The sequence below is a fragment of the Tripterygium wilfordii genome, chromosome 4 (genome assembly GCF_013401445.1).
Source record: "Tripterygium wilfordii isolate XIE 37 chromosome 4, ASM1340144v1, whole genome shotgun sequence".
NCBI lineage: Eukaryota > Viridiplantae > Streptophyta > Magnoliopsida > Celastrales > Celastraceae > Tripterygium > Tripterygium wilfordii.
Genome location: NC_052235.1, coordinates 10,012,083 through 10,027,216, shown reverse-complemented (window position 1 = coordinate 10,027,216; position 15,134 = coordinate 10,012,083). Strand labels below are relative to the sequence as shown.

The window sequence follows — 15,134 nt, the reverse complement described above, 5'->3', positions numbered from 1 at the left end:
CCATTATTTCCAGGCATACCCAGTGGAAGTGGTGACAGAATATCCATTGAAGACCTTGTTAGGAAAAGCGGACATGTCTGGAAGGGTTGCCAAATGGTCAGTCGAATTGGCTCAGTATGATTTGCAGTTCATCCCAAGGACTGCCATTAAAGCTCAAGTTTTAGCTGATTTTGTTGTCGAGTTCGCCATGGAGCAACGGCCTGAAGAAGCCAACCAGATATGGAAGGTACAAGTAACTCCTTCGCATCTTTGGGAGTTACAGGTTGATGGTTCTTCAACAAGACGAGGATTCGGAGCAGGAATTGTGCTCATAGCACCGGAAGGAGAAGTGTTGGAGATGGCTATACGATTAGGGTTCCCAACAACAAATAATGAAACAGAGTATGAAGCCCTATTTCAAGGAGTACAGAATGCTCTAAGACTTGGGGCAAAGGAGTTGGTGATTTATTCAGACTCTCAATTGGTAGTCAATCAACTCACTGGACTCTACAATGCCAGGACGGTAACCATGGCAGCTTATATGGAAAAAACTAAGCAGTTGCTCGACCGACTTCATGACTATAAGGTAATACAAATTCCAAGGGAACAGAACGACCACACAGATGCTTTGGCCACCCTTGCGTCGGCCGACCAACTAGGGGTGAAAAGGGTTATCCAAGTGCAAGTGCTTGAACGACCAAGCATAGATGAGTTGTCAGAAGAGATACAATGCACAAAAGAGCAGGCGCCAAGTTGGATGGATCCCATCATTGCTTACTTAAAGGATGGCATTCTTCCCGAAGATAAGAAAGAAGCTTATTGACTTCCTCCTTAATGGCTTTTTGCCAAACTGATGCAAAGTTTCTCTTCTTTTGTTTTATGGGTTTCCTCCCTGGCATCTATTTTGCATTCCACACAAAGATTTTAATGTTCGATAGTATCAAACTGTTCAACATCTTGGACAGCTTCGTGGGAAGCTTGATTCGAGTTAGAGTTTCCTCTTAGTTCCTTCTTCGGTGAATATGAGGATGATTTTTTCGGTTGGCGTAGGTTTTGGATTTGTGATATTGAAGTCTTCTTCTTCTCTTTTAGGTCATGTAAGTAAACTTTCCTAGCAAGCTTTTGATCCCCTTTCACTTCTCTAACTCTGTGATCGATAACTTGATTTTCAAGTGATATGTAGAGTCTGTTTTCTTGGAATTGTCCAAGATTCCCTTTTTCTCGACTCTATCTCAGCCGTCTGTTTTCTTCCTAAGGGGTGTGTAGGGATTTGCTTCAGCCTCATCCATTGTTTTGTCAGTAATAATGTATTTCTCCACCCTATCTAGGAGTGTTTCCATATATCTTTGGGTGATATTTTAGACAATGAAAGAATGGGATGCCAAATTGCTCGCACAAAGGTTGTGGTTGCTACCAAGACTTGCAAATTCGGGACTTCAAGACATTCTTCATTGAACCTTGCAATGAACTCTCTAAGTGTTTCATCCTTTCGTTGTTTGCTGTTCATTAGCGTTATGTTAGTTTTGGTCGGGTTTCTTGCACTGACAAAGTGCATGGCAAACTTATGAGTGAGCTCGCCAAAGCTAGAGATGCTTTTTCGAGAAAGATTTAGGAACCATCTTCTTGCTACTACTATCAATGAAACCGAGAATATTTTACAGCAATCTCATCTATTGCCTTTTGAAAGTCTATTAAGGTTTTGAAATCGAGAACGTGATCTACTAGGTCACCCTTCCCTTTGTATTTTTCTATACTGTTCGGCTTGAAGTTTTTTGGCATGGGAGCACTCCGTATCTCAAGCATTAGGGAAGTTAGGGTTTTTACAAAGGCTAGGTCTAGGTCTAGGCTTTTCTTTATGGCAGCAAACTTTCGATCTACCCTGTCCTCGATTCTTCGGCATTCATCCTCCATGACAGTAGTGTTAAGTTTGTGATTACTCTCTATAGTGCTTTTTTCTCGGTTTTGAGTTTTATACTCACCAGTACTAGAGTTTTGTTAATCATCTTGAGTATTAGCCTGCAGAAGAGTAGCGTCTGTTATAGGAGGTGGTTGGAGCATATCTAGTTTCTGAGTAAGGCCTTCCATCTAAGCTTGGATCTACTGCTAGATTTGCTGTTGCATCTTTTGCAGAGTAATAGAAAGCTGATATGTAGTAACCACAACTAGAGTAGTGTTTTGCTGACCGACGATGATTGGGTTTTCAAAAGGCAAGTTGGGCAGAGATGGTGGATGCCGGTTGTCTCCTTAATGACCATCCACTTTGTCTCCCAAGATCTGTGTTAACTTAGTTTGAACCATGATTAATTATGAGAAGTTTTTTGTTCTTCCCGCGGACGATGCCAATTTGACGACATACGATTCTAGCTTGCTTCAAGAACATTCAGAATGATCCAAACTAGATTGATTGTGACGGTGATGGTGATGTTTTTGGATAGAAAAGATGGACAAACGTAAGCTAAGAGGCCAAACCTAAGGTTTTACCTTTATATAGTGTTGGAGTAGGTATAGTTCGCATTGGAGTCGAACTCCTGTCTTCTATATGACTTGAAAGACGTCTGTGTTTATTCTCCTTGTTTGAGTATGAGTTTTCCTATGGTAGGGTTACTCTTGTTCTAGTAACCACTAGTGCAGTATACCGAGAAGTTATTGATCTCGGTCCCGAGATGAGCTAACCTAATATTTGCTAGCTTGCATGAGGAGAATTTTGACATTCATAAGATGAGAAACCTTCTTACTCAATTCAGTATTGCCACATGTCCTATTCGAATTGATAACCTAAATATGGTATCATTAGATTGTATAGAGAAGAATTTTTACAATGCTCAACACGATGAGGTGAAATATATGATGGACATTGATAGCAATTTTTGATCACTTAAAATAGCAAACAAAAATCCCAAATTAAATTACTCACAAGCGCACAAGACCATAGTAGAATAGGTTATGCAAGAACAAGGTCTTAACTAACGTACCAAACTTAGCAAAAGAAATAATTATTGAGAGATGGTTGATTGTAGATAAGCAAGCAATGTAATTAAAGCAACAAAGAAAAGAAAACACAAACTTGTTGATTGTGGTTGAGAAAACAAATTTGTGAAAACACTAGGACAATGAATTCATCTTAGTAATCCTCTCTAGTTGTTGATTACCCCACTTTTAATTCACTCAATCAATGTTGTTGGCGAATCCACTGAGACATGAATTACCTATGGTATCTAGGCTAATTCGTTTATCTTAACATGCAATTTGGTCATGGTATCTAACTCAAATATGAACATGCAAGATGTCCTTAAGTTCAAGAATTCATTAACATGTCATGTAAACCCCAGGAGTATGGTATCTAACCTAGGTGTTCCCAATTCCTAATCACAAGAAATAGGACCACCCAAACCCCATATGGTATCTACGTGAGCTTCCATCAAATTACTTAATTGAAAACTTAGTTGGTGGTCAATCATCCAAGCAATCAAACAAGTATATAGCACGGTGATTAGAAATCCAACATCAAAAGAGCAATCAAAGATAAGAGCAATAAACAAACTAGAGAATCATATTAAGACTTCATCACGCCCTAGCAGAAGCGTGTAGTTACACATAGTCATGAATGAAAACCACAAGAAAGGTTGGAGAACACCCTTGAAAAGTCGGCCGAGTGTCTGAACGTGTGTGAGAATCTATGAAGTCCTCCTTAAATAACCTCTTTCAAACCCAAAACTTCCTCTAAGACAAATACTAAAACTCCACGGAAACCTCACGTGACCTTGGTTTCCAAAACAATAAACCCAACAAAAAGGAAAGAGGTTGACTTCTTCTTTGATTAGGAAACTGGACTGTTGGATGTCTCGAATGTTTTTCTCATGTTCCGCCCTTCAGACAAAATCTCCAAAAATATGTAAATTGAAGCTTGATGTCTTAGCTTTCCAAGGCTATCTCACAAGGCTCTAGAAACATTTTGTGGAATCTTCTAGAACCACTTCTTTACAGGTAATGCAGTTCTGCTGAAAAACACACTTCAGGTCAACTTGTCCTCAAATTCTGGGTTAATTTGGCTTCACTTAAAATTCTCAAAATATTCTCCAACATTCTTCAAGGTCTTAGCTTCGTTCTCCAATTAACGGTTTTTCAAAATATTCAAAATCGATCATTTTTCATAAAAAATCATTCAAGTGCTCGAAAAAACTGAAAATGAGGAAAATAAAGTAATAAGTCTTTTTTAAAGTCAATCCTCTAACAAAAACCAAGTTTAGAGAGTAATAAAATGAGAGAATATATGAGCTTATTAGACATGACACTCAAATATGTTATATGAGTATTTTGAACCTGAAACGGAAAAAATCCAGAACTCTATTTTGCAATCAATTTGAATGCGGAGTTACATCTTGATCATAAAGACATTGATGAACAATCCATCTTTAAAACTATATGGTCATAGTGAAGTTAATGGGTAAGTTGTACACACGCCCCATATTTGACAAAGTTCGGGATGAGTTGTTCCAAAGCATGACCTATATGGCAACAGTTGACCATGAGATAATAAACATGTGGTTCTACAATGTGCAAGACATTGATGGTGCATGGGACAAGTCACTGAATCGTACGACTTGTAGCTGTAGAGAATTTTTTGAGTCTTATGGAACTCAACACATGTTTATAACTTTCAGCAAGATACAAGTACATGCTCCACTACTTAATATATATGTACTGCATAGATGGACCAAATCTGTAAAATCTTTGAATTCATTTTTTTGGAAGTGGCGATGGGAAGGATAATTGTGACGTTAAGTAGTTATGCAGGACAACATATTGTATAAGCTTCCGTCTAATAATGTTGAGGCCGCTTTGGTCAATTAAGAAACATATAACCTTGTAGTAGAAATGTTCGAGTCCCTTCAATGTAAGATGAACACAATGACACTAAATGATGGAGGACAACCTTCTGCACCTAGTATTTCCCATTCACAACGGGTTTGCAATGAGCTTGAAAAAGTTAGAAAAAAAATATTGTGAAAAAAGGCTCAATAGAGGTAACAAAAATTGCGACTAAGAAAATTAGATGTTGTGAAGGTTGTGGGTTAACAAGTAAAGGACATGACAAAAGAAGTTGTCTTGCACTTAAAAATATGTAAGTATTAAGGTTTTATAGAATGATTTACTTATTTAAAAAACGAGTTTTCTAATTTAGTGAAATTATGATTTCAATTTAGTGATTTAGTTGATTTACTAATACTTTGTTTTGGTTGTAGGAATGAAGTTGTGAATAAGCTTTGATGTTGTGAAGGAGTTGCTGTTGCTTAGTTGATATTCACTTTGCAGGAGTTACTACTTTTGTGTAGCTATTGCCTTATTGATGAGTGTTTTTGTGATCCTTCGATCATATTTGTCACCTGATGAAATTGTAATATATATGTCTTAGAGATAATAATATCTTTTGTAATACCGGTCTTGTGAGTGAGCTTGTTTGCTTTATTTAAGTTAAGCTTCCATTTTTTGTCAACTCTTTTGGTTGTTTCTTGATATTGAATAATGAACTAAATTTTTAGTTGATTCACTAAGCTGTGATTGAGTTGAGTTATCAATGGTACCTTTCTCTGTCATGGACCATTTTATATCTTTGTGTGTGAAAAATATTTTCTAGGAAGTAAATTGGTTTTGGTAAAATGATAATACATTTAACATCAATGAAAATTATTAGTTGTGATATTTATTGCTTTAGCTTGGAACTTGTTTCATTTAATTTCGATTACTAGTTTGCATTGGTTACCTGTAAACTAGTGCAATGAATGGCGAAACTAGTTTTTAGTCTCAAACATGAGCTCAATATATTCGATAAGTAAAATCCAATACATAATTACATGGAAGACAATTAATTCAATATGCAGATCGAAAAGAATGATAGGGGTAATCTTGTAGATATAACTTTCAATTGTATCACAATATCTATGCCAATTACTCTGGATTACAGCTTCTGAACTATCTCTATCTCAAACCACACAGGGGTCACTTCTGTGTTGCCTTTTAGAATCCCCTAAGTTGTCAGTCACTACAGCCGGCATATACAAACTCATCACCCTGAATTTTGTTGGCTCACGTTCAAAACTAGGAGAAAGCCTGATCTTCAATCCTCACCTTTCGTTGTCATGCAGTCAATTTCCACTAAGTACAACAACACAGTCTCTTCCATCAACTCACAGTCTTCACTCTCTCAACCATATATACGGCCTCCAAAATACCTCACCTGTAATTCTGTTACAAATAACTGACTCCAACTGAGCTAGCAGTTGTGACGTGCCATAATTGAGTCTGTTAGTGATTGGTATAGTAGTGGAAATTAGTGCTTGTATTGGGCAGTTATGAAAATAATACCAACAAGTGTTCCTTTCTTCATTTCCTTCTCTTGTTCTCTCTGTGTATTTCTTTCATGTTCTTCTTCATCTTCATTGTGCTAGGGTCTCGGTTCGAATAGGGGATTAACAATTGGTATCGAACCCTTTGATTCAGTTCTTATCCTACTTTTCCCTACCTTGCATGCTGCGCCATCAAACTTGCTTAGCTACTATGGATAATCGATTCGCTACGATTGAAGCTACGTCGGAACAACTCTCTATCATTGTTCAGAAGATTCATTCGAAGATGGACAAAGATTCTGTGGATTCCATAATTGACAATTTCGTTGTGATCTCTTGAAACAGAATGAAGAACATATCGAAGTGGTGTCAAACAAACTGCTTCACGGTCTTATGAAGCAAAAAGATAGTGAAACTAGGTTCATTGAGGATGAATCTCGATCAGATTTTGGTCTTGCTCGTCAGTCCAGAAGAGTCAAAGGACAGGGGCTTTGTTCTTATCAGAAAATTCCTTGGCAAAAAGTGGAATTTCCAAGATTTATGGAAGGAGACAATGCCCTAGCTTGGGTACATATATAAAGCAGATCAATATTTTTTGTTCTATGGAACTCCTGATCATAAGAAAGTAGCATTAGTTTCTTTTAATTTGGAGGGTGAAGCTCTACAATGGTTTAGGTGGAGGGATTGTTTGCAATCCACACTTACATGGGAAGAAGTCACCATTGCTTTTTGTAAGGAATTCACCATTGCTTTCTGTAAGGAAACTGGCAGCCTTAAGGAATATGAGAACTTGGCTTTGGTAATTTTTTCGTTCCTGCTTCTGCACGAAAGATCCTGTAAAAATGTGACCTTCTGTGTTGTGTAGGACGAACATCGTTTGAGATTCGTGGAGTCTTTTTTCAGCTCGAAACAAGTTTGAGAGAAAACTGTGACGTTCAGCTAACAAACTTTCATTTGTCCAGGACACTCTTTAATATAATCTTGTTGAAATCTCGATAGTTAGTCAACAAACCACGTTTAAAAATGATCTATCCCTTAAGACCAAAACTCCTTGACCTTTTAGACAATGAATCTTGGACAACCCTGATTTCTGGGAATTAATCTCTGGATTTCAGGTCAGCAACCAATCAAGATCCTGCAAAATGAACAACAGTTAGTAAAACATTCTCCTTGCCTCCCCCATGTGTCACCAGAGATTGGTTACTTTTTGTGCACTGTGGGACCCGCGTTGTCACTTGTCAGCTTAAGTGTAGAGTTTGATTTTGGTACAAACGCAAACTTAGTTTAATATAAAATATATTAAATATTGAGTAAATTAAATATCATAATTAATTATGAATATATATTTAATTTTAGAAAAATTTAATGTCAATCGATTTATTATTAATGTCAATTGATTTAAATGTAAAATGAATTGAGTTTAAATAATAAAAAGTGATTGTATAAATGAATATTTACATTATTTAGAGTATGATTTATAGTATTGGTAGTGGGGTGTTACTATCAAAAAGTCTAAATTTAGAATTTTTGTTGTGGATAGTCTTAGACTGTTGTAGTAGGACTTCACTTGTCTTAGGAGCAGTGTTGTGATCACTGATTTCTACAAACGGAACATCAAGAGATAATCGTAAAAAACAAAGATGGTTCTATAGAACCAAAAAAAAAAAGAATGTAATAATTTTATTGTATGTATTGTGTGTTATTAGAATATTGCAGTTAATTTTGGGATTTGGGTAGTTTTCCATCCGCTGTGGTGGCTTCATGCACCTCAGGCATGGCTTAACGTGTGTGTGGCCTGTGGACCTTTAAAAAAAAAAGAAAAAAAGAAAAAAAGAAAAGAGAATACTGCAGTTAATATAAACTCTCTAGATGATGTGATAGATTCATACCAATATATGATCCTTGGATACAGACTCAACCTAAATTTGAGAGTTTTTAGCCTTATCCAATAACAAGGATTAACCAATTTGATTGAAAATTACAATAATGGGGCCACATGTTTACACAATGCAATTAGTGAAATAGCACCAATAAACCTTCAAGATGATGATGATCAGGAGAAGAGAAAAGAGGTTTGTAGACGCTATCATGAAAAAGAGAAGGTTAAAACCACGTGTGTTATCATAATTAATTTTCTTGGATTATTTGAAGAAACGTATGGTAGTTGGTAAGTTGTTTGGATAGATGTATAATGTATTATGTGACATACGTTGGTTTGTAGAATAGTGGTCATAGGTGTGGATGCTTTCACTATTCTTGGTCCCCGCTCCAGCCCGAGTTTCGTTTTTTTATTCTATTTTCTTGTACCAACCACCGGATTAAATCTGATAGGTTTTGCTTTTGTTTTTGCCTAAAATAAAATTGCACTCTAAATTCTAAATAATGTCGTACGGAATCTGGTAGCATCTTATTCATAACATGACACGCTCCATTTACGTGGATCAATAGAAAGTACGACTCCATCATAATTATGTAAGAAAGATTTATAGTGTATTTGGATTGAGGGATTTGAGAAAAAGGGAAGAGAAGAGAAATTGATTTTCTTTCCAATCCTTTATGTGAATAGTTTATAAAAAATTAAGGGGAGAAATTATTCTTTCTCCTCAAAATGGAGTCATTTAGAGGGAATAAATGACTAATTAAATTATCTATAAGTTAAAAACCTATATTACCTTCGTGCGTAACACTTTAACATTAAAAATAATGACAAATTAGTAAATCAAACTAATTTTCTTTTCTTTCTTTTTTTAACTATTCAAACATGCGAAATGAAAATATATTATTCCTTCTCTTCTCTTCTCTTCTCCATAAATCTCTCAATCCAAACACATTCTTATTCTTACAACTTGTTTTGACAATTGAATCAAGAACCAGAGAACATGTCTAATATATTGAACCAACCAAACCCACTTAAGAACTAATGGTTTGTAGTACCATGTGAGAACACCTATGGTCCACACCAGCTGTAGTAGCTGATAGGTCGATTGTGAATGATTGAGAAATGCACTAACACTCAGCTTACAATCAAAAGTCGTCAAAGAACAGGCTGTACATCACACCCAAATTCAATAATATTTTTTATTGCAATAAACTACAGTTGGTAGACGTTTTAACAAAAATAATGAAACGACTTCTGGAAGAGAAAAAGTGTTGCAGAGTTGAGAGAGGGACAGTCGCCCAATCCATCCGATATACCAACATTTCTTCGTGCGATGCCTCTTCTTGTCGCGCGACCGAGGCCCTACATAGCTCTCTCTCGATATATATAGAGTGTATGGAGTTGTGCTTGAAGTTTGTTTGCAGACCGATCAATGGATGCACTTGACATAGCAGATCTTAGCAAAGCCGTCCAGGGGGAAAATTTATCAAACATCCTAGAAGATAACATAGCTGGTAAGCAAAAACTAGTTATTTCTTATACAATTGGGTTTCTTCTCTCTCTATGTGTGTATATATATTGATGAAATTGTGTATAGTGGCAGCAGGGAGAACAGAATCATGGATGTGGAAGCAAATTAGTCAAGACGAGATTCAACCAACCCGGATTGAAAGGAAAAGATTGAGTGACAAGGCATATCGTGACCGACGTAAGGTAAAAGAACAATCTCATTCTCATCATCCGCATTCTAATACAAATATACAATCAAGTTCAAGTCCAGATAGAGGAGAATTGTTAGTTGTGGTAGGTTGACAGTCAGCGTACACAGTTTCTTTTGGCTTTTCAACTTTAAATTTTTTTTTTATGATGAAGGAAGGGAAAAAGAAAATGCAGGATGAGTTGCATAAGCATACTGTAGAAAACAAGCATGCGAAGCAGGAAAATCAATTGTTAAAGAATGAGATAGATTCCATGAATCTAAAATTGCAATCAGCAGCTATGGAGATAGAACAACTCCAAAATTTAATTTGCGAATTGAGGCGTCAAAATGGCTGCCAACAAGTTCTTATGGAAGCATTTCTGCACAAAATAGTCAGTTTCTCTTTGTTTCAATTACTCCACTTTTCTGCAACGTTTTCATATAATATGAGTTTAACCATTCTCAGTGTCTTAATTAGTTATGAGATTGTTCATATGCAGGTTGGTCCTAAAGATAGAGATCCCCAGCTTGGGAAGCTACAGCATGAAATTAGAGTATTAAGACGAACTGTTGCTTTCACTGGCTGGATGGAAGAGGCGATGCAACTTCTGAATAGGATTGCAGAATTACAACATCAGAATAAGGATCTCAAAGTGCAAGTTCAGGCTTTGTGTGAGAAGATCTACAATGACAAATTAAATTCTTGAAGAGATCCGAGCGTAATAAGGCTCAGCTCATATACTATAGTTTAACATATATGACTTAGATGGCTATATATATATATATAGTCATATAGAATTAGAAGTTGCAGACCCACAGATATAATTGTTGGCACTTGGAAGATATTTGTGCAAGCAGAAACAAATCCACCATGTGTGGCTTTTATTATGTCAAATTTTGTAAATTCTTTTTACGGAGTAGATTATCAGTTCCTAAATGTACTTCAAATACAGACACTCAATACTCCACCGTCCACAATGTGCCTAAGACTGTGAAGAGCAAAAGAATCTACTGTTGGACGTAAGGAATCAGGTCAGGTTCATGATATCAGTAAATTCAGACTTACAGATGAGATGGAATAGCAACGATTTTACTAGCTGAAAAATGCAGCGCCATGCATACCTTAATGGTCAAGACTTGTAACTTTGGAAGGGAACTTCTTACGTTTTGTGTACTAGGTTCACTGAACTGAAAGATAATCATAATCAGGACAAGATTATAACCAATTATTTGACTAAACCCACAGACATTCAGACATATGAGAAAAGTCCAAGCATGTTAAGTAGAACGGTAGCACTTATCATACATAAGTCTACCATCCATAAACATCCATATATATGTGACATGCCACATAAGAAAACTGAGTAGAGTATGTCAAAAAATTTTGTTTTAAAAAATTAATTGAATAAGTGGGATTTTGTAGCTTCTCTCACACAGATACACACTCACCTAGACATTGGAAATCGTGATTGAGCTCAAATACCCATATGGTCACCTTCTCCCACACAAACCCAAATTGTATCCCTAGAGCTGAGATTTTCCATGAGAGACAATGAGAGGGAAACGGATTTCTAAATAGGGCATTCCTAGAAGTCGACGTCGCCGGGAGTCCCTAGAAGTAGCCGATTTGAGTTGTACACTGGTATTCGAAAGGAAGAAGAAGGTCAAAAAGGTACGAAACTTGTCTTTCTTACTCTGTTTTTATAGTGTATTTCTGTAGCTGATTGTTGGTTCGATAAACATCGTCATGAGACAAAATCAACTGATTATGTGAGCTCAATGATGTGGATTTATACACTGAAATTTTTCGATTTTAATGATATGTATTTAGTTTGAAAATTTTATGACCTCAATGCCGTGTATTAATTAACTCTTCACGGGAAAATTTTATGAGCTCAATGACATGTAACTATCTGGTTATCTAAGATAAATGATGTGTATTAAGTTTGAAATTGATTAGATCAAATCTGTGTATTTAGCTGATAATTTTTTAGCTCAATCATGTGCATTTGGGTATACATCTGTAGGAGCTCAATGCATTGTAAAAACCTGTTGGTTTTATCTAAATGATGTGGATTTAAGGGAAAAGTTGTGAGAGATCAATGCTATGTAAATATATGCTGATATGAGCTCAATGATGTGTATTTAGTTGGAAATATTATACACTTTTGTGTGGAATTGGGTAAAAAATAATCACTTCATAATGTGTATTTAGTCCATATAAAAACACTATGTTTAATATCAATTGCAGAATGACAAAGATGATGGCACATTGGGTGAATAATACACCCCTTGAAGCAAATGACAAGGAACCTGCAGCAACAAAAGAAAGAAGCAAGAAGTCTAACCCACTGCAGTATAGATCAAACCTGCTTGACATACAATCCTTACTGACAAGTCTTAAATTGAAGAGTATGCATAAGATTTGTGCAAGTACAGGGCTCGTCTAGTCCATCAATTCAAGAATGACAATGATTACTCATGGGATGAGAATCTCTGCAAAGCAGTCCAAATTATGAGTAATTAGTACATTGGATGGTCCATTTATTTTGGGAGATTTTTTTTGTTTATCTAGGGAATGGCAGTATGTAAACTAACTTGTGTTTTGTTACACTGAAAATAGTTGTAATTACACTGGATGTCTATGCAAATGCGCTAACTATGGAGCAAATTACATTGTCTGTGTCATGAACAATTAGTATATTAGTTGCTCTTTTTGTTTTGGGAGATTTTTGTATAACTAGTGAATGATGGTGCAAAGAAATTGACATATGTTTAATTACACTCGAATTCTATGTTATTATACTAAATGTGTATGTAATCCAATTAACTATTGATCAAATTACGTTGTTCATTGCATTATTTAGTTGTGGTTGTTATTAACTAGTACAAGTTACAGTAGCATATTAAGTTGTTTATCAATCACCACTTGCACAAGCTTTTAAAATAGTCTAATTACATTGATATGTTATGGTATGATTAACAAATAATTCTAGTGTAATAAATCCATGATAGAATGTAATACATAAGTCTTACAGTGTAATAAGAGTCTGTCAAATTATCAAAATTAAACAATAAACTTCTAAGATACTCTCCCACTTCCACTTGATTGTGTTCATCTTCAAATTTCGTAATCTCCCACTTCCTAACCAAATCAAGTCTACCAACCAGCCTCGCTTTACACTCATTCTTAGAATGAGCATGGTGATTCGCTGACGTTTTTGAATGATTGACATATTTATCAGAACGTCCACATGTAAAAATCAAATATTTGTGCATTCCATTCAAATCCTTTGTTATGGATCTCTTCTTGACAGAAAACCCCCTAGTTTGTGCATAAAGCTTATAAAATTCAAACATCTCATCTATAGAATCAAATAACATCCCATTCATCGGCATATTAGAACCAACAACATCAACCAATAGACTTTGATTGTCAACAACATCCACATTGTTATCATAATCTTCTTCATCTATGAAATTCATATTTTCACTGCAAAAAAATAAACAAAATACAAAATAATACATAAATCAAAGTAAATATATTGCATTGGATAACAATGTAATTAACATCTGTTTGGCAACAAATACTCTATATCACATAAATTCAAAACTATCAAAACAAAACTGCAAAATCCTACCTAGATTAGTCACTTTCACTCTACAAAATCATATGTGACATCATAATAAGTCACTAGGACGTATGTGGCAATGTAATCAGTCATTTTATCAATTTTCAACGATGCAATAAGCTTATTTGATAATGCAATTAGGCACTGTTATAGCATAATAAGGTACCTTGACAGCGTAATTATCCACATGTGTAAAGTCAAAAGCTGACTTTACAAAATACAAACTGAACACAAACAAAACAAAGCACACAAGAAACGTAGCAAAATTTCCATATTTTCCTCTTGATTCAACTTCAGTCAACCTCCTCAATCTTTGGGCCTTGGACACCATCACTGCCAGTAGAACCACCACCATAGTCACCACCCATAGGCATATCACCTCTAGAACCTCCTCCACCACCCTGATACATCTTAGCAAAATGAATCAACAGATCCAAGGCGCATCACTCTACCTGCATCCTTAATTGACCGATCTCAAAAATGAAAAAATGATGATAAAGTCTGGAGCACAAAAGATGTAGCCCAACACCTAAACATGAGATCCCTGACAAAAGATTGATGAAATAGATCTTCGATTTGCGCCATAGGATGTGAGGAGGAAGAAACGCTAACTACCTTGTAACAATGGTGTAACCCAGGAGGAAAGCATATGAGAGAGAAGAATAAGATAGAGTTAAATGAGAGAGAAAATAAAGATAGGAGAGAGAAGCATGATAGTATTGAAAGACAATGGCTTCACCCGACACAATAGACGAGAGAGAAATACTTTGAAAGAGAATAGAAAATAGGCGGGCTAACCCTAGTGCACAAGCGGGAACAAATTTTCAGCTTTTTTTAATCCCTAAATTTTTTTGGCTTTTTATCTATGTGGCATGATGATGTGGAATGCCACATCATTATGTATGTCTATGTATAAAAACTTTGTGAAAGTTAACCATTTTCGTAAGTAGAACATAAGTATCTAAGAAGCACTAGAACCTTCATATGCCTTAGGCACCCACACTGGGTGCGTTTTGAGTGCGGATTTGTCGTGGGTGTGACAAGATTCTTGCTTTTTTTTTTTCTGTTTATGTTTTTTAAATATGGGATACAAATTGGATTTGGCTAGGATACTTCTTGAGTACTCCTGGGCCAAATTCTTAACTTGTTTAATAAATTTAGGCTGAAATTCTTAATCCCATATGATACACCATATGAGAGTATCAGACATACCTAAAATTTGGGTGTTGTGGGATGGTGGCACCAACGCCGGACGAATCTCTAATCTAACAATCTTCCTACCCTTGAATCTTCACTCCATTCTCAAGGTATTTTGTTCTCTAACTTCACTCCAAGCTTTTAGATTTTGTTGAAACTCATAGTTAGAAGATAAATGTAATAGAGTAAGATGTTGTGGGTTAAGAAGGTGAAAGACATGAGAGAAAGAGAGGGAGAGTGATGGGATTTGGTCTATATAATTATTTTGTTGAATAAATGTATATAAACATAGTTATATAAATATATTGTATTTATATTTATATATGTCTTATCCAGTCGCACCCGTATCCTAATTTTTGGAAGAAATGACGAATCTCCATATCTCGTATCCCCGTACCTGTATC

General features: G+C 35.8%; 1 protein-coding gene and 1 long non-coding RNA gene across 8 annotated transcripts; both read left to right on the top strand.

Moving 5' to 3' along the window:
• Positions 1 to 9,411: 9,411 nt before the first annotated feature.
• On the top strand, positions 9,412 to 11,006 carry LOC119997800. 7 transcript variants are annotated; one of them, XM_038844998.1, is made up of 4 exons: positions 9,428 to 9,716; positions 9,800 to 9,915; positions 10,075 to 10,293; positions 10,402 to 10,838. In XM_038844998.1, the coding sequence occupies exons 1-4, from the start codon at positions 9,635 to 9,637 to the stop codon at positions 10,606 to 10,608; spliced, it is 624 nt and encodes a 207-aa protein (XP_038700926.1). In that variant the 5' UTR covers positions 9,428 to 9,634; the 3' UTR covers positions 10,609 to 10,838. The 7 variants fall into 7 exon arrangements, with proteins under 7 accessions (XP_038700925.1, XP_038700924.1, XP_038700923.1 ...); XM_038844997.1 differs by having other exon boundaries at positions 9,412 to 9,716; positions 9,809 to 9,915; positions 10,096 to 11,006; XM_038844996.1 differs by having other exon boundaries at positions 9,413 to 9,716; positions 9,806 to 9,915; positions 10,096 to 11,006.
• A 302-nt stretch (positions 11,007 to 11,308) lies between these two features.
• On the top strand, positions 11,309 to 12,765 carry LOC119997801. The gene is made up of 2 exons (XR_005468073.1): positions 11,309 to 11,573; positions 12,153 to 12,765. It is a non-coding gene; the product is annotated as an uncharacterized LOC119997801 (long non-coding RNA).
• Positions 12,766 to 15,134: the final 2,369 nt, after the last annotated feature.